At 41.2% G+C, this 19,581-nt stretch overlaps 2 protein-coding genes across 3 annotated transcripts in view; one reads left to right on the top strand and one right to left on the bottom strand.

The window, feature by feature from the left end:
• Positions 1 to 3,504: 3,504 nt before the first annotated feature.
• LOC129728610 (pyridoxine/pyridoxamine 5'-phosphate oxidase-like) lies at positions 3,505 to 5,082 on the top strand. Its single transcript, XM_055687059.1, has 5 exons — positions 3,505 to 3,825; positions 3,913 to 3,970; positions 4,035 to 4,191; positions 4,285 to 4,384; positions 4,503 to 5,082. Exons 2-5 carry the CDS (start codon positions 3,925 to 3,927, stop codon positions 4,923 to 4,925), a joined length of 726 nt encoding a protein of 241 aa, XP_055543034.1. The 5' UTR covers positions 3,505 to 3,825; positions 3,913 to 3,924; the 3' UTR covers positions 4,926 to 5,082.
• Positions 5,083 to 5,208: 126 nt separating this feature from the next.
• LOC129732569 (diacylglycerol kinase eta) overlaps positions 5,209 to 19,581 on the bottom strand; it is a 260,168-nt gene continuing 245,795 nt past the window's right edge. For both annotated transcript variants that reach the window (XM_055693541.1, XM_055693542.1), the window contains exon 15: positions 5,209 to 10,082. In XM_055693541.1, coding sequence (XP_055549516.1) covers positions 9,564 to 10,082 — 519 coding nt within the window. In that variant the 3' untranslated portion in view covers positions 5,209 to 9,563. The remainder of the gene's footprint in view (positions 10,083 to 19,581) is intronic.

Genomic DNA, 19,581 nt, shown 5'->3' with positions numbered 1-19,581 from the left:
CGTGCGGTTTGGCGTTTGGTGCGGCTGGTGGGACTTGTGGAATCATAGCCGTTTTTAAAGGTAATCTAGGACGAAAGAATTCATTCTGTAATTTTGATATTAACGAAATCTCAACTTTACAACTTTATTGTTAACGATGAGCTTAAAAATGCATCTGGACAAGGAAAAAACAAGTCACAGACACAATAGTCACAGGCAATTAGCTAGACTATATTCATTTGTTAACCAGCTTGTTATGTAAAAAGCATCTAATCGGTAAAAATCTCCGCAGTTTCCCCTGAAGATGTCACTGATCTGTAACGAAACGTCAGACAGAATAAAAAATGTCATTCTACCCGGACGAACACATACGATTCACATAGTTTCTCTAGGATTCCTCACATTGGATTCGTGAGCGTCCTTGAAAAGGATTCCTGAGAAAAGAATCCTCAGGAATGCCCTGCATATGGCTCTATGATTCTTGTATAAAAATCGTGAGTGGGAATCCTCCGGATCGTGTTTGCGATTCCTTTCACGATTCCGTCATCGTGTTAATCGGTATCCTGGGGATTCTTACTCAGGTTTCTCTGCGTGTTAGTAAGGGTACTTTTTCGTTACTGCTCAGTTGGAAGTACAACCAACGTACATAACATAACATTTTAATAGTCTAAAATTCAGCAACATTTTTTACCCTTTTCGTATGGACTATTTGAAAGATATAATCAAAATGTGAATTAAGTATTCTTTGAAAAGTGAATGACAAGAACCAATTTAAAAAGAAAGTCTCGGTGCTACATTCCGTATCGAACTATTGTTCATTGTACCACTGTGGGTGGAACCGGTTTGCTGACATACGACAATTGGTTGATTCGATCAGCATCGTACCCCGAAACCAGTTGGTAAAGTACCAAGAACTATCATATTGGTTTCAATAAACATTTCTTACGCATATTGCATATTAAGAAGTTTCCTTTAATTTTAGAAAAGAAGGCTCTTCAAAAATCGCCCTTAGTGATCGATTAAGGAAGTCTTCTCGTCAGTGGTTATGGAAACAAGACACGTTTTCTTAGTTTTTCTCAAGGTGAGGAAACGAAATAGAGAAATAATATAATGCATTTATTTAAAACTAGGTTTGGACTTGCACAGAAAAGACGGTTGATACAAAAAAAAAACATAAAATGGCGGAGTTATCAACGGCATCTGCAGGAGGAAAATACCCAGTATTTTTATACCAAAATACATTTCTTACAAAGATCAAAAAACTACACAGCCACAACAATAAACAAAAATATTGTTCTGTCAAATTTCTAATGCTATTGTTGCAAAAAAAGGTGACAAATAATCTAAGTTGATAATTTTCACACATGGTGCATAAAGAGCTTGTTGAAACTCTTTGTGAAACTAGGAGAATGCAAAAACATAATTCTATTTCTTTTACCAGGAAACATAGAATAATACATAGGGTAATAACTATAGACATGAAAACAGTTGAAAGGAGCAGTCAAGTTAGAGATCTAGGAGTTACACTTAGGGATACCATCTGGTCGGAAATACAAATCAGGACATTTATTTTTTCGGCACAAATTTGATCCAAATTATTTTTATTCTGGTTTAAATTGGTGGTATGTGATATGCACTTCAAAATGCTATTCGGTTGTTAATTTATTCAACATGTATCTCGAATGATCCAATTTTTTCAAGAAACTTTGAAGTTTTAGGAATTTGTATGTTCCCAAAGAATTCAGCACACGTAAACTGTTTAAAATTAAATATAAAAATCGTCAAATGTTTAACACTATTCAGTTTACTCAGGCTTAACCAAAGAAATAATTTACGCAGTGAGCGTTGTATGGTCAGGTATTAAGATAGACAGGTTTAATGTCTAATCTCCTAGATATTTCGAAAATAATGCAGATTTTTCCTGATTTTGGGAGCGATTACAGGTAAAAAGACGAGCAATTTGCCTCGCCTAGAGTCACTGACGAGCAAAATGTTGTATTAGGAAACGCGAGTGAAACTTGGCTGATGACAGCTGAGTGGAGCAGTTTAGCAGACGAGCTACACGTCCGAGATCCAGCCGACTCACCATCTGTTATATCTAAATTGGTCATTCGAGTAACTCGCTGCTCACCTCGTTGACTGTAATAGGCCCCTTTATTTCCTTCAGCCCGCAAAACGGTCATCACTTCAAATTTTACAATTTTACCTCATAAAATGTTACTTTAAAAATTTTATCGGAGAAAAATGTCCTTTTGTTTTTTATTTTTACCAGCGACGAATTCGAACTGGCAACCAGAAATGAAAATAAAATACTGGGCAATCTCCAACAATTTTTAATATCAGGCAACACTCACGTTTCTGTTAAAAACTTACTGACTTGTGCCTTGCAATATTAGCTTGGTGATTGAAGATATTGCATGTCTTATAAAAATCAGGACAACTGCGAGAATATGAAAAATAAATCAGGACGTCCAAATATGATCTCAAAATCAGGATATGTCCTGCTAAATCAGGACGGATGGTATCCCTAGTTACACTTGACTCCAAATTAACCTTTGTTGATCATTATAATACCTTATAAACACGGCAAATAATATGCTCGGATTCATGAAAAGGTTTGATTTGCACTTTAAAGGTCAATACACTTGAATATTATAGCATAGTTTGGTCACCAATGATACACATGTAAATCGTATTGAGTCAGTACAGTACAAAAGCAATTATTATTGTATGCTTTACGAAAGCTAGGTTGGACCATTCTACCTTTACCTTTCTATGAGGCACGTTGCATGTTAATAAATCTAAATGGCCTTTGCAGCATTTATAAACGACAAAATTGTAAACAGAATAAACAGTACATAAATTATAACGAATTTGAACTTTTATGATCCCACTCGTGCTCTAAGGAATATTAACTTGTTTTATATCAGTAATCAAAGAACAAACTATGGCCAAAATGAATCTCTCAATAGAATGATGTCATGTTATAACAAATATTGTGAATTAATCGATGTTATAATAAATAACACTACACTTAGGAAAATATTTTTTCCAAGATTCGCCTGTTAAGAACGAATTGTAAACAATATAGTCTACTGATGATTGACGACTAATAAATAAAAAGAGCATTTTTGAATTATTTTTTTAATTGCTTCTGAACAGATTTTGACAAAAATGCATGAGTATATGCGAAAAACCCTTTTTGACCCTTTTCTATGCGAATTAGATTGTGTTTCTCGAGTATAGTTACAAATCAGTTTAAAAAACCTCATAAAGGATTTTTGAAAAAATCTTCTAAAACGAATAACATTCAAATCAACAATAATTGTCTTCATTAAGTTAACTCAAAAATGATATTAATTAAGTGTGAAATAGTGGGATTTACGCCACAAAATTGGTTCGCAGTTGTCGTTTGTGAATCGTTTTAAGCCATAAAAACCCGTTTGCCAACACTGATGCACAACTTGTGTGCAATGTTTTGCGCAAGTTTGATATAGTTTGGTTGAAAGCTTCCAAGCGTGTTAAAAGTAGGTAGTATTGCAATCACTACTCGTGAAGTCTAATCAGCTTGTTTTTGACAATCGCCGGTGTGAGATAATCAATATTGTGACAAAATTATCGAAACTTACGGTTTCGCGTTAAAAGGACCTGCGATTACTAGCGGTTAGATTAACTGTCATATACAGCAAGATTGTGTTGAAGTGTTTACTGCTTGTTCAGTGATTAGTGCGATGTTTTGATAATTTGCATACTAAATCCATTGTCAGCTGGAGGATTTGATAACTGCGGACTGAACTATTATCATTGTGTTTTCTACTTTTGAAATCGTGTTTTTAGTTTGCTTTCATTGTCAGCTGGAGGATTTGATAACTGCGGACTGAACTATTATCATTGTGTTTTCTACTTTTGAAATCGTGTTTTTAGTTTTCTTTCTGCACCCATCGAATGATATTAAAATTTTTTCGCAGAATGTCGTCGGTTGATATATCAGGTTAGTTGATTGTCTTCAAGACAAGATCATTTTAGAATCTAATTCATGTTTCCTTCTCCTCTAGCGCTTCGTATTAAATATAAACAGAAGAAGGACATTTTCCACGAGTCAAGCATACAAGTGAAGGATCCACTGCACCTGTTTCGGAAATGGTTCGACGAAGCTTGCAACACTCCAGAAATCATCGAACCGAACGCAATGTGCTTGGCAACAGCGACTAAGTGGGTTTCGTTTCTTGCTCTTCCTTGAGAAGATGTATGGACTGATATGCTAGCCAGCTTGATGATAATGTCGTTTTTTTCTTCTTCCACAAGAGATGCTGCACCGTCGGCTAGGTTTGTGCTTCTAAAGGATGTGAGCGAATGTGGATTTACGTTTTTCACCAATTACGATAGTCGGAAAGCGGAAGAATTGGTAAGTATTTAGAAGAGGAGCATTGTTAACAATGCTTAATGCTACTTGTTGAAAATTGAGGTCAAATTAGACTGACTTAGGTATGTTTGGTATTCTAATAATATTTTCTTCCACGCAGGCTGAAAACCCCAAAGTGGCATTGGCGTTTTACTGGTTGCCCTTGCGTCGCTCGGTACGCATTGAAGGTACAGCGGAGCGTATTTCGCGTGCCGATTCGGAGGCCTACTTTCACCAGCGACCGCGTGCCAGTCAGATCGGAGCTTTGGCCAGTCCACAGAGTAAACCGATTCCGAGTCGTGATTTTCTGGACCAAAAGGAACAGCAAATTAAATCCGAACTCGGTCCAGACGGTGTAGTTCCGCTGCCGAACTGGGGCGGCTATCTGGTACGACCGGCAGCCGTTGAGTTCTGGCAGGGACAAACCGACCGGCTGCACGATCGGATTCGATTCCGGCGGGAACTGCGTCCCGGGGAGGCGGTCGATGAGAATCTTCTGCATCAAGGCGAAAATGGTTGGCTCTATGAACGATTGGCACCTTAGACTAAGTTGTACTAGCGCAAAAATGTGGGCTTCCATTTAGGTGAAATTTGAATTTTCTAGTACTAGAATTGGTACAAATTGAATTATTTGTTGAAAAATATGTTGCTTATAATAGAAGTTGAGTTAATTGTTATGAATAAAATATTCACATATCGCATTTCGTGCCTTTTTAGCTCTGAGTCTTACCCAAACAACATTCCTAGAGTTTGGGCTGCGTCCGCTATCCGCCATTGTACTCTACGCGTCTGTTTCGGATATGTTGAGTCAAAAATCAAACACCGAATTAGTTGTGCTGTCTACAGTTTGTTTGGTTTTGTTTATTTGGAGAATTCAACCGAGAATAGTTACTTGTTTTTTTTTCTGTGTGGTCTCAGTGCTGCAGTGCAGTGCACTGCAAATGTTCAGGGAAACATATGGTTGATTTAAATCTAGAAAATTTACAACTATTATTCCGGGATTGTTTCTCCTAGCTTGGGATTAACAACGGATCTTAATGTATTGTTTTTTTTTCGGTTGCTAAAAGGTGTTGCAATAATTTCGATTCTCTGGAGATTTTCACATTAGTAACAGGGTTCAGAAAACCGAATCTTTGTTCAAACTTTTTTTGTTCGTTTCACTTATGCTTGTGTTGAAAAGTGCTTATCTGTTTAGAATTTTCGTTTGCTCGTTTCTTTTTTGTTTTGTTTTTTGAAAAATGTAGATCGGTTCGAGTATTTTATTTCAGAGAATAGCTTTTGCTACGGTACGTTATCTGCTTGGCAGAATATCTAGTCGGCGGAAGAAGTGACCGATTGGTTTTATTTGTTTTGTTAATTCAGTAGATTGTTCATTTATCAGTAGATTTGTTTATACTTTTTCCTTCTTCTATATTTTGACGGGTCTACCGTCGATTTATAGCTGAACGCGAAAATATCACAGATAAAATGCGTAAGTTGATGACAGTCTCAAATAATGTGAAAGTTTTGGGAGAAATACACTCGATGGAAAATGATGCTTTGTGATGTGCAGTTACAAGAGGAAAAAACTATCTAAGTGATCACCCAGTTGTGCAGGAAAGTTCATTCGGTTGAATGCAAGAAAATATTTAGTTTTTTGGTTTTCTTAAGCTATGAATTATTTCTTTTTTTTGAAATTTAAATTCACCAAGATTTATAACAAATAATCATAAAATAGGTTATTCCAACACCTTTTCATCAGTACGATGGTTAAGGTGAAACTACTAAAGTTTATCTACGAGTGGAAGTGTTCTGTGAGGAGATGATAAACAAATAATTTACAACTTCAGGCTCAAAAGTTACTCGTAGAAGTTGGAAGATACGAAGAACATGGACAACTGAACGGCGGTGACTTGAGGATGTACAACATTCTTATGCAAATATTTTGGTATCGACTAGATGCTAATGATTTGATTTGTTCTGGTTGGTGGTCATTATGAACTTCTTACACAATACACGTTTTTCAATGGGCATTTGAGGTTAAAATGTAAGTCTAAAATTTATGTACTTTAACGTTTAATGTTATTAAAATTTTAATTTTGTAACACAACTCCTTCCAATTCAGCAATGATCAACATTCAACTGTCGGTAGGAATCGTTTTGTTTAGGTTTTGCAAGATATTCATATTTATGTAGATAGGTTTTCCTTCAATTGTAATTCTTCTTGTGTTAATCAACGATATAATAAGGACTCATACTTTAAGGTTTCTACTGGCATTAAGTGCTAAATATATCGAATATGTTCAATGTTTGCCAACAACAGGATTTGGATCGATTATTTTATACTGTTTCACTAAACCTACGACTGTGTATGTTACGAAATTCAACGAGCCACAAAAGGATGAACAGATGATTATTTTTGTTTTCGTTTTTTACTTCAATTTTACGATTTCAACAGAAGACAATATTAAACTTTTATTGACACCAATCGAGTTATCGAGAACGTAATACTCTTAAACCCGGTCGAGGGGAGATTCTCCTGGCAGAGATTATAGACTCTGATTATATGACAGGAATCGACGAATGCAGATAAAACAGAGTTGTGTGAAATTATAAAATATTAAACAAAAAATACTGTGCGTTTTTCATTTCTTTTAAGCCAGAAATGTACTAAAAATTTTCAAACATTTACCAAGAAATAATTAGCAGACCTTATGAGAAGTTTTCATTATAAAAATTTACCTTGAATCAAGTTTTTGTTCCTTTTATTCCATGTAAGATATGACAGGAAACAATAAATTAACGAAAATTAACTTGACGAAAATTTTAAGCAATTCTATCAAAATGATTATTAAAACATTTTTATTTATTGTGTACCCTTTTTCTAGAAAACCAACAAAAATGTGAAATGAACTGTCACGGACAGCGTTGCCAGGTCATTTTTTAAAAAATCTGGAAAAGGCAAAATAAAAATCTGGAAAAAATCTGGCGATCATTTCGTGGGGTGAAAGGTTAATTTTTCGGATAAAAGTCTTGAGGTACGCAAAATTAGAGGTGACAAAATTGCAAAATTTCGCGCCAAAATTGAAGTGATGACCTTATTGCGGAACAGAGGAAATAAAATCTGGATAAAATCTGGATCATCCATGAAAAATCTGGATAATTGAACATCAAAGCTGTCTACCTGGATACATGTTCAAAAATCTGGATAATCCAGCTAAATCTGGATACCTGGCAACGCTGGTCACGGATGACTCGCTCTTATGAGATTAGCAAAAATGGCGCTAAAAACATTCACTTCCACCACTTAATTTCTGTTTGTGATTTACACGACGTAAGTGTATTTTAACATTTAACGAACACGATAACGTATGCAACAGAAAGGTTTGCAATCTGACACAACATCTTGACGCGAATAACGCACCATTTGACAGCAGTTACGCTCGGGCGAGTGTAAAACGCTTGCTGTCATTGTGGCGTTTTATACCTGAAGCAAAACGCTGTAAACTTTATTTTTACCGAAAACTCATTTATTTTCAAACATAATTAGAATCTTCAGCACATCAATTTTAAATTTAAGTCAAAAACGTCCATAAGAAAAAAATATTGTTTCGGTTCTGAAACAAGATTGTTTACCAAATAACTATCAATCAGTGCATTTAAAAGTTGTTTGAACAAAAAAAACTTCACAGATTCTCATTGAATGAATCTGGCTTCATTCTGTAATACGAAATTGTAGTAAAAATGACCTACATTTTTTCAACGTATTCAAATTTAACGGAATCTATATTCGATGCCTCGTCCAATCGACCACAACCACAACATACCGGAAGTCCCCCCCTCTCGACCGAGAAGATTGTTTTGCTGGTTTGTTCTAACACTAACACACGTCTATAAAACATAACATTCAATCATCCCAACGCACTACTATCGAATGCTTGAATAACTACTACTAATATTTCTAGGTGAACATTGGATTGATTTTGGGGATGCTGAATACGTAAGACTTTCACGCCATGCGTCCGTAAAGTGGTAAAGAAATTGCATTCTACATATTTTTTATTTGCCACGCCTTCTTTTCTTGTGAATTTTCGTGCAACGTGTGTATTGAATGTTTGTGGTTTTGTGTGTCACAAATACACATGCATATGCGCACACACACACGATAACGCATGTAGATTTACACATGATAAACATTCAACAGCACTAAAGTACGAACAGAATTGGCAAAGGTTTTGCTTTAGCTAACGTTTTTTCGATAATTTTGTTTCCTTGTTCAATTGTTTGTTTCATTTTAATTAGTAATGTGGTAATTAATTTTAGAATACATTTCAATACTTTGCTTTAGAAGTGTTCATCCTTGTTAAAGTTTGATTATTCTGTATCGTTTAACACCAACAAACACAATGATTATTTGGAACGAAAGTTTGCACTCGAACAAGTTGGTGCAATTGCTTTTTCTCTAGCGGTAATTATGAAGAACTGGTAACTTAAACACACGATCAACTTTACGCTTACGTTTTAGGCTGTTTCGCTTACACTTGAATGAAGTAGAATTGATATATCTTGATTCCTGTTACCGTCTTAGTTAATCGTATCCTAATATTTGTAGCGTATTCTTGGCTGTAGTCCTTCTTAAGAGCACCTACTAGATTTTTGTTTTTCTATCTCTCTGCTTCCCATTAACATTATTAATATTGGTTTACTATTACAATTTTATAGGTTACCATCTTAATTATTTTACCGTAAGAAAATATGTAGAGAGATTGGAAATACCGTTCGTTCAATACGAGAGTAAATAAAGTCTTTTAGTTTCTTGATTATTAAAGAAATATAATGCTTTTTTGCTTGCCTCTTGCGCCATCAACTATTTGTGTTTATCGACAACCGCTTTGGAATAATTTAAAATGATAGGCTACCAGTGACCTCAACAGGTTTATTTAATCGTAAAGTTTGCCCTTCAGCTGCGTACATAAACAGTTATACAGAGCACGGCTGCAGTTCAATGAAATCTTAGGGCAGACTGCTGTAGGTCAATTTAAACAATCTCTTTCCGGTCACTGTATGTCCGTAACATTATACGAGTAGGTGTAATGTGCATTTCACCATATGCAATAAAATCTATAGTAAACTTAAGCTACGTCTATCTTTGGTTTTATAAGAGTTTTACCCCCTAAATATTCTCCTGATGGAGAATGTAGGCCTAGCCTCCGTCGCTTCCGAGATCTTTAACTGCCTGCAAAATCCGTTTGACATGACCTACCTTGGTGACTCCGAGGTCCTTCAAATCACGCCTAGCCAAAGTAAGCAGTTCCTTACCCCGAATGTCGTTTTTGATGAAACTGTCCGCGTACTCGGCTAACTGCATCGCTTCCAGCCAAGTGACCACTTCACCAACACCCCAACTGCTGACGGCATCCCGCTGTGTAGGGATCGCACCCACACCGCTTGGCTGGTGATGACCACGGAACCGCAACCAGAATGGTTTCTGCTTCTTGCGATGGTGAAGGTGATCGCTGTCGTCGTTCGGCGCGAGAACGTTCAAATAAACCTTCGTCTGGCCGTCGCTTGTCTGCTGCAAGCTACATTTACCCAGCTCCATCTCCATGTTAGCGAGCGACACACTGAGCTTCGTTTCGAGATCCTCCCGGAGAATTAGACTGTGGCTGCGTTCATGCAGCAGATCACATGTGTTTTCGTACAACTGCCGGGATGATCGAACCTAAAAAGGAAGAATAGATAGAAAATTCAAACTCTAGTGGTTTGCAGAACAACTCTAAACCATTTGCTCAAATTTTTGAATATACAGAAATATTTTATTAGATAGCAATCAATTGCTGTATTAACCCAATGTTCGCTGTAGCTATTGGAGCTTGGATATTTTCACCACTTACAGTTCAGTCTTCCATCAATTAAGACCAATTTGTATAAGCTTCTGCCTTTCATTAGATTATAGGCCTAGATCGAAAGAAGTTTGAAGGTCTAGATTTTTCACAAACAAACAAAAAAGTGCTCCTGAAATGTGTAAACAAATACTCTGGCTGTTTCAACTTCGGGATTTGGAAGTTTCCAGATCATGGTGCTGATGGAGGATAAGAGATTTCTGGACTGTCTAGAGAAGGTCATCAAACGAGGGAACTGCGAATGACTCGGCGGATGTCAAAATGGAGGAAAAGTAGAAACTCGAGGAGAGACCAGAAGGGCAATAACTTGCTCATCCACCGGATCGCGGAAGACCAGTTGGAGTACGTTAAGGACAAGTTCACGAAAAAGGACGTTTGAGATGGTCTGGATGATGTTTATGAGAAAGTTCCAAAGCTGAAGCTGAGAGACTGTGTGATCTATACAGAACATTCGTCTGCAGTTCGAGAAGGTTCTACGACAGCTGAGAGCTGCTATTCATTATGTCTAAGCACGATTTCAAATAAATGGTATAAACTAAATTTAAGAGCAAACTTAATGATTATCGACTATTATTTTCTCTAAAGTCTACTATTGCCGAGCATTGATTCAAAATTTGGTTCTAGTTAATCGTAGGTCAATGATCGAATTTTCGATCGAAGAGTGCCCATTAACTTCAGCAGAGACTGATTAGCGATGATTTTGCTAACTTTTCCCATTATTTTGTTTATTTTTTGATGGAATTTACCGGCTTCACATATTCTCTTGAGTAAGAGCAAAAAAGTCTCGGTTGGCTTTTGCTGGGGACAATCTCCTTTGGTATGAAACCACCGTGTTCTTTGAGTAGTGCACTAATGCCAAATCTGACCAACACAGTATTGGGTGATCATGTTTACGGATCATGGGCAGTAGACACCGATTGATCGGACACCTACAGTATCCCTATCGGAAACGGTAACTGAGTAGCGTATAAGTCCGGGATGGCGACCATAAGGATGACACGTGGGTTTCCTGTTCAGGTGGTCTACAGAGAGGTTCACCCAGATCATGTAACCGTTTGTCCGAGCTGCAGGCCACCACGGGTCGACGCCTGGCGACCTTCGAGGCCATGCACGCGTTGTGTGACCACCGATAGGTGTGTGATAGCATCGATTAGTCCCGGACCGGCAGCGGGAGTTTGCCTAGAGAGTGGTGGGGTTTCGGGCATTGGGCAGTCGATTCCCCGTAAAAGCCACGGCCACCCGTAAGCAGCTTCGACGGAGCGCGTAGTGCCGCTCCCATCACCCAAACGCACTAAACCGCCTATTGGGGCTGATACCAGTAAGGTTCCAATTATGGTGTACTGGTCGCTGTGTTTTAGGTTTTTGAGAGGGAATACGGTTTTATACCACGACGTTGGGCTGGCAGCTGCACCGAGCTCCCTTAGTAAAGTCGTGTGACAACGGCTTGAAACGGCGAGGTGGCATACGGTTGTAGGGGTCTACGTCCCGTAAAACCTGGCAGGCCTTCCAGTACGTTCCGCGGTCATTGCCTGATGGGAATCAGGCAGGAGTGGGATCAGATACCCTTTCTTGACTTACGCCGCACAGTGTGTCCAAATCGAGAAACGGACGGCAAAACTATTTTTTCAAGCCCTATCTTATCCATATGTTCTAGAAAGTTGCTTCGTTTACTGCTGTCCTTCATATGCTTTAATGGAATTAGTTACAAATTTCGCCGTATAAAGGGCGCCATAACTAACTTTTAATCGTGACTTGCTTTACGAATAGTTTTTTCTGCAAAGTTGTGTAGAATTTTATTACAAAACTGTTTGCTGTATACCTCAAAACTCTAGAAATTGAGATTTCAGAGCTACAAGACGTTTTCTATAAAAGCTTTTTAAAAGCAGTTTTTCATCCATATGTTCAACTCTAAGGCCTAAAACATGACTGTATAAAATTGAGAGTGACGTGGTAAATCAAGATGAACAATTTCTAGTGATATATTGGTTATTTTATACAGTATTCATGAATAAAAACTGGAAAAAAGTGTTTTTAAAGGCTTTTTTTATTTGAGTTGAAACTCGAAAAGGCGCAAACGAATCCAAGCTTCTATAAAGCCATTCGATTGAGTACCTTTCTGACTAACAGAAAACCACAAAACTACAGTGGGTTATTTGTAGTTTTGAATATATGGCCAACTGAAGTTTCAGATTTTTACATGCATTTGTGCGCTCTTTATAGCACAAAGGCCGGCGCGTACACTACGTTTCCGTTTCTATGCCCAACGAACAGACATCACAATGGGGCTAAATCTAGAAACGGACGGAAATAGGAAATTTTGAAGTCCAATGTTATCAGTATCTTCTAGAAAGTTGTTTCGTTTACTATTGTCCTTTATATGCTTCAATGTAACTCGCTTCAATTTTCACCATATAGAGGGCGCCTCACCTAACTTTTGAACGTGACTTGCTAGACGAATAGTTTCTTCTGCAAAGTTGTGCAGAATTTTATTACAAAACTGTTTACCGAGTAACTTGAACCTCTAGGAATTGAGATTTTAGAGATACAGCACCTTTAAAAAAAAAAGAAAGATAATTTAAAAACAAACCTCAATATTTAGAAGTTCAAGTTACTCGGTAAACAGTTTTGTAACAAAATTCTGCACAACTTTGCAGAAGAAACTATTCGTCTAGCAAGTCACGTTCAAAAGTTAGGTGAGGCGCCCTCTATATGGTGAAAATTGAAGCAAGTTACATTGAAGCATATAAACGACAATAGTAAACGAAGCAACTTTCTAGAAGATACTGATAACATTGGACTTCAAAATTTCCAATTTCCGTCCGTTTCTAGATTTAGCCCCATTGTGGTGTCTGTTCGTTGGGCATAGAAACAGAAACGTAGTGTACGCGCCGGCCTTTGTGCTATAAAGAGCGCACAAATGCATGTAAAAATCGGAAACTTCAGTTGGCCATATATTCAAAACTACAAATAACCCACTGTAGTTTTGTGGTTTTCTGTTAGTCAGAAAGGTACTCAATCGAATGGCTTTATAGAAGCTTGGATTCGTTTGCGCCTTTTCGAGTTTCAACTCAAATAAAAAAAGCCTTTAAAAACACTTTTTTCCAGTTTTTATTCATGAATACTGTATAAAATAACCAATATATCACTAGAAATTGTTCATCTTGATTTACCACGTCACTCTCAATTTTATACAGTCATGTTTTAGGCCTTAGAGTTGAACATATGGTTGAAAAACTGCTTTTAAAAAGCTTTTATAGAAAATGTCTTGTAGCTCTGAATTCTCAATTTCTAGAGTTTTGAGGTATACAGCAAACAGTTTTGTAATAAAATTCTACACAACTTTGCAGAAGAAACTATTCGTCTAGCAAGTCACGTTTGAAAGTTAGGTATGGCGCCCTCTATACGGCGAAATTTGTAACTTATTCCATTAAAGCATATGGAGGACAGCAGTAAACGAAGCAACTTTCTAGAACATATGGATAAGATAGGACTTGGAAAAATAGTTTTGCCGTCCGTTTCTCGATTTGGACACACTGTGCGCCGGTCGGGAGGCGTCATAGTTGCTCACGAGGGGCTATGACGACCTTCACTAGCCATGACCTCACTGCTCCGGCATAGGCCGCCATGGGACCCTATAGGCGACCACTCCACCATGACCAAGGATAGCGGCTGGAAGGGGGACCCTATTAACCAAGATGATTTTTTTCAAAATCGATGAGAAAGCGAAGGTAGCGGAAGGGGCGGACGGGTTAGTAAACCCGTTTGCCAGGCGGGGCATCGCACGGTCTCCACCGAGACTTGCGGATGCCGGTAAAGGCGGCGCACAGGTTGGTACACCTTTTGCGACACCGACAGGGGAGTTTCAAGTTGGGAAAAAGGCGGGCACGCCTAAGCCAGCATCAACCGGAACGACGAAGACTGGCAGCGAGGTGGAAACACTTAAGATCGCCAAGGAACGGGAACAGATATCTGGGGCTATGCTACTCTCTGCAGTAGAAAGCCACATGAACAAGTTCCCGAGCGTAGAGGCTGTGTCCGTACAACTTGATGAAATACTCAAGTTCACGGACGAACGTAGCAACATTTCGAAAGATTTGAAGCAATGTCTTCTGTTGCTACGCATGAATATTTGCAGCGCGAAATCCGAGCTTTTGGAAGCCCTTAAGCGGGCTTGGAGGCAAGGCTTAACCAGCCTAAAAAAGGGAATGCTGCAACTGTGTCTTAATACACACAAACAGCTGCAGCAACGTTTGCCGAAGTCTGTTCAACTGAGCCAGAGGGTCTCCGGGGGAATCGGCCCCAGGAAGCAACGAAGGCGGTTGTTCGGAGACAGCCAGGATGCTGGCCCGTCAGTCCAGCCGAGCAAGGAACCGACAAACGGCGAAGCCACGGGTACAGGTGGATGGACCACCGTGGTGAACAAGAAGCGGTTAAAGCGGGAACGACGCGCGAAGCGCGGCGACCGCAATAAGAATCCGCAAGGGTCGAACGGGAAGAGCAAGGGCGACGCGCTCATTTTCAAGACGGATGCGTCTAAATACGCTGAAGTCTTGAAGGCCATGAGAGGCAAGTCCAAGCTCAAAGATCTCGGCGCGGATGTCAGGTCAATTCATCGGTCGCGCACCGGCGAGATGATCCTCGAACTCCGCAAAGAGGCAAAGGGCAGGGGCTGTGCCTATAAAAAGGCGGCCCAGGAAGTGCTAGGCGAGGAGGTTCAAATCCGAGCCCTCACTCCTGAAGTGACTCTCCAGCTTAAAAACCTGGACGAGATCACCGTCTCGGACCCTTACCACATCCCAATTAGAAACGGTAACTGGGTATCGGACAAGTCCGGGAAGACGGCCATTTGCACGACAGGCAGGTTCCCGGTACAGGAGATTGTGTCGACCTCCAGAGAGGGGTACGTGATAGCCAAAGTGGATGGAGTATTCTACTGCAGTTGCTATGCTCCGCCAAGTTGGTCTACCGAAACGTTCGCACAGATGGTCGATCAAGCAACCGTGGAACTGACGGGCCTATGGCCGTTGGTGGTTGCGGGCGACTTCAATGCTTGGGCTGTCGAGTGGGGAAGTCGCTGTACGAACCAGAGGGGCCAGGTCTTGTTGGAAGCTTTGGCAAAGCTCCACTTAGACTTGGCTAACGTTGGTACAAAATGCACCTACAGTAGAAATGATGCGGAATCGATTATCGATGCGACGTTCTGCAGCCCGGGACTGATCACGAACTGGAGGGTAGACGACAGCTACACGAATAGCGACCACCAATCGGTCCGCTATGAGGTAGGCGTGCGGAAGCAGGCAGCGAGTAGGGCCAATATTCCATTCTTCTACGGCTGGAAAACATTACATTTCGATGCAGATGTTTTTGTGCAGGCAATTAGATAGAAGCACGAAGGGGTAAACCACTCCCGGGTGTGGACTATCTAAATTCGATGTTGTCATGGGCATGCGACGCCACGATGCCTAGGTCTCGTCCGCCTAGAGAGGGTAGACCACCGACATACTGGTGGAGTGATACGATAGCAGGCGTACGCAGTGCATGCCTCCGTGCAAGACGAAGGATGCAACGCGCGCGTTCCGACGAGCAACGAGCGGAACGCAGTGCCGCATTCAGATCCGCTAAGGCAACGCTTAAGAGCGCAATCAGAGCCAGTGAGCGAGCCTGTTTCGAACGACTATGTGCCAGTGCCAATTCAAACCCGTGGAGTGACGCCTACAGGATCGTTATGACCAAGACTAGAGGTGCGCTAGCCCCGGCTGCACAATTACCAGTGGTGCTAGAAACGATCATTCAGGGCTTCTTCCCAAGCCACGAACCAAATCCTTGGCCTCCGGCTGACGAGTCACCACCAACGGCAGCCGTGCAGAGGCAGACGATGCGGTAAGGGTGACAGAAGATGAATTGGTCGGCGTGCGACCAGACCGAACCAAGCGCCAAAAACTTTATTTCGAGTAATCGGCGATCTAAGTTTAACCACCCCGTATGTTTCCTGCAAACTGCTGCAAAGAAATTTTGTTATAATACCATTACAAACTGTTCAAATGATTTCGTTTTTCCATGAAAGATAGATTATCTAATTTAACATCCACTGGTGTTAAAAACTCAATTTAAAAAACAATGACGCTTGGTTCGGTCTGGTCGCACGCCGGCCAATTGATCGAGATCGCAAACTCCCTAAATATAGGCAAGGCACCGGGACCAGATGGAATCCCGAACTTGGCTTGAACGGCTGAGGTTGCAATTCCACGCAAAAGGAGGGACATTCGTTACTGCGCGATCGTCACGCTCGACGTGAAGAACTCGTTTAACATCCTGGGTCCGGTACTGTGCAATGCCATGTATGACGGCGTGTTAAAACTAACACTCCCTCCAGGGGTGGTGATTGTAGGTTTCGCCGACGATATAACTCTTGAGGTCTATGGCGAGTTAATTAGACAGGTGGAGTTAAAGGCCACGCTATCCATACGCGTAGTGGAAAAGTGGATGAGAGGTCATCGTAGTGAATAACCGTTAATCGTAACAGAAGGCGTCGGTTAGTGCCGGTGGATGCTCTATCGCCTCAAAGCGATCCTTGAAGCTATTGGGGGTGTTGGTCGATGACAAGCTCACGTTTGGGAGCCACGTCGAGTACGCCTGCAAGAAAGCTTCCACGTCTATAGCGGCATTATCGCGCATGATGTCGAATAGCTCGGCGGTATTTAGCAGCAGGCGGAAGCTGCTGGTTAGCGTGGCAATGTCCATACTCAGGTATGGCGGACTCGTGTGGTTACCGCAGAAAACTGGAAAGCACCTACAGGCTCATATGCTTGAGAGTCGCGTGCACGTATCGAACCGTGTCGTACGAGGTAATCTGCGTTCTGGCTGGCATGATGCCTATCAGCATCATCACCAAAGAAGAAGTGTAGAGTGATTCGATCAATGAAACATTCGGATCAACGGAAGATCAACTTCGATGGCCGGGTGGCAGCGGGAATGGTCGAATTCTTTCAAAAGTAGATGAACACACTGACTCATTCCGGTTATAGCCGGATAGATTGAGAGGCGCCATGGGGAATTAACTCCTACCTGACACAGATACTGTCATTATAAGTTTAACCACCCCGTATGTTTCCTGCAAACTGCTGCAAAGAAATTTTGTTATAATACCATTACAAACTGTTCAAATGATTTCGTTTTTCCATGAAAGATAGATTATCTAATTTAACATCCACTGGTGTTAAAAACTCAATTTAAAAAACAATGACGCTTGGTTCGGTCTGGTCGCACGCCGGCCAATTGATCGAGATCGCAAACTCCCTAAATATAGGCAAGGCACCGGGACCAGATGGAATCCCGAACTTGGCTTGAACGGCTGAGGTTGCAATTCCACGCAAAAGGAGGGACATTCGTTACTGCGCGATCGTCACGCTCGACGTGAAGAACTCGTTTAACATCCTGGGTCCGGTACTGTGCAATGCCATGTATGACGGCGTGTTAAAACTAACACTCCCTCCAGGGGTGGTGATTGTAGGTTTCGCCGACGATATAACTCTTGAGGTCTATGGCGAGTTAATTAGACAGGTGGAGTTAAAGGCCACGCTATCCATACGCGTAGTGGAAAAGTGGATGAGAGGTCATCGTAGTGAATAACCGTTAATCGTAACAGAAGGCGTCGGTTAGTGCCGGTGGATGCTCTATCGCCTCAAAGCGATCCTTGAAGCTATTGGGGGTGTTGGTCGATGACAAGCTCACGTTTGGGAGCCACGTCGAGTACGCCTGCAAGAAAGCTTCCACGTCTATAGCGGCATTATCGCGCATGATGTCGAATAGCTCGGCGGTATTTAGCAGCAGGCGGAAGCTGCTGGTTAGCGTGGCAATGTCCATACTCAGGTATGGCGGACTCGTGTGGTTACCGCAGAAAACTGGAAAGCACCTACAGGCTCATATGCTTGAGAGTCGCGTGCACGTATCGAACCGTGTCGTACGAGGTAATCTGCGTTCTGGCTGGCATGATGCCTATCAGCATCATCACCAAAGAAGAAGTGTAGAGTGATTCGATCAATGAAACATTCGGATCAACGGAAGATCAACTTCGATGGCCGGGTGGCAGCGGGAATGGTCGAATTCTTTCAAAAGTAGATGAACACACTGACTCATTCCGGTTATAGCCGGATAGATTGAGAGGCGCCATGGGGAATTAACTCCTACCTGACACAGATACTGTCAGACCATGGCTGCTTTAGACAGTACCTGCATAAGTTAAGGCACGCGAAGTCACCAACAATGTGCGGGCGCGGAGGAAACCGCTGAGCATGTGGTCTTTGTATATCCTCGTATCGCACAGGTAAGGACTGAAATATTGACAGTGGGCGTGCCGGATACCACTCCGGAAAACATAGTGCGGAGGATGTGCGACGACGAGAGCACCTGGAGAGCAGTCATCACGGTTGCTTCCCAGATCGTTCTCACGCTGCAAGGCACCAATCGACGGATCATCCATCGAAATGTCAGTGAAGGCACACTTTGTCTTTAGGAAGTCCGCTAAGCATAACTCTAAGCACTAAGCATACTCGCCCCTCTCTGAATGTCTAAGTGATGATGAAACGTAGTAACCGATTGCAACTCTTTCTAACGTAAACAGCGGTATTCATTGTGTCTGTTGTTACGAGTCTATCGGGCCTGGTTTCCGCCTGGTTTCCGCCTAGATTCCGGCTTGTCCTAAAAACTGTATCATACTTCCGAAACGCGTTTCGAACCGCTTCAATGCTTACACCTTCCATTTGGCCAGGGACTCATCAGGGATTAAAAGATGGCTTTCGCTGCTGCTACAGGTGACGGTGACAGTGCTTCTTCAGCGCCTATGGTGATAGTTGTTCAACGAATTGAGTGGTTCTTGGACTCGGTCGCCACAGACTACATGATGAAGTAAAAAATGATTTTAGAAGAATTTTTTGCTTTGACGAGGACGCACCGAATCGCGGTAGCAAAATCAAACCAGGTGCTCGTGGCCAAGTTGGCCGGAACGGTCCAGGTGAACATGTTCATCAATGGGAACAAGCATCCATCCGTCGTCAAGGGGGGTGATGTATGTATCTGATCTGCAGCATCTGCAATCTGCATCAATTTATTTTCCGTCCGTCGACTAGAGGACAATGGAATGACGCTGAAAATTAACGAGAGGAAGATGTTCATCAAGATGGACCATCGTGTGGTACGCATTGGAAAGAGGAAGAGTCAATTGTATGCACTGGGAATCGAATGGAAGTGGAAGCCATGCCATGTGCCAATATTGTGGAATGCCATGAGTCTGGAAGAGGCATATGGAAACACGGGACTGGT

This window comes from Wyeomyia smithii, chromosome 3 (assembly GCF_029784165.1).
Source record: "Wyeomyia smithii strain HCP4-BCI-WySm-NY-G18 chromosome 3, ASM2978416v1, whole genome shotgun sequence".
Lineage (NCBI taxonomy): Eukaryota > Metazoa > Arthropoda > Insecta > Diptera > Culicidae > Wyeomyia > Wyeomyia smithii.
Note: the sequence above shows the minus strand (reverse complement) of the source record. Positions and strands in the feature narration are given on the sequence as shown.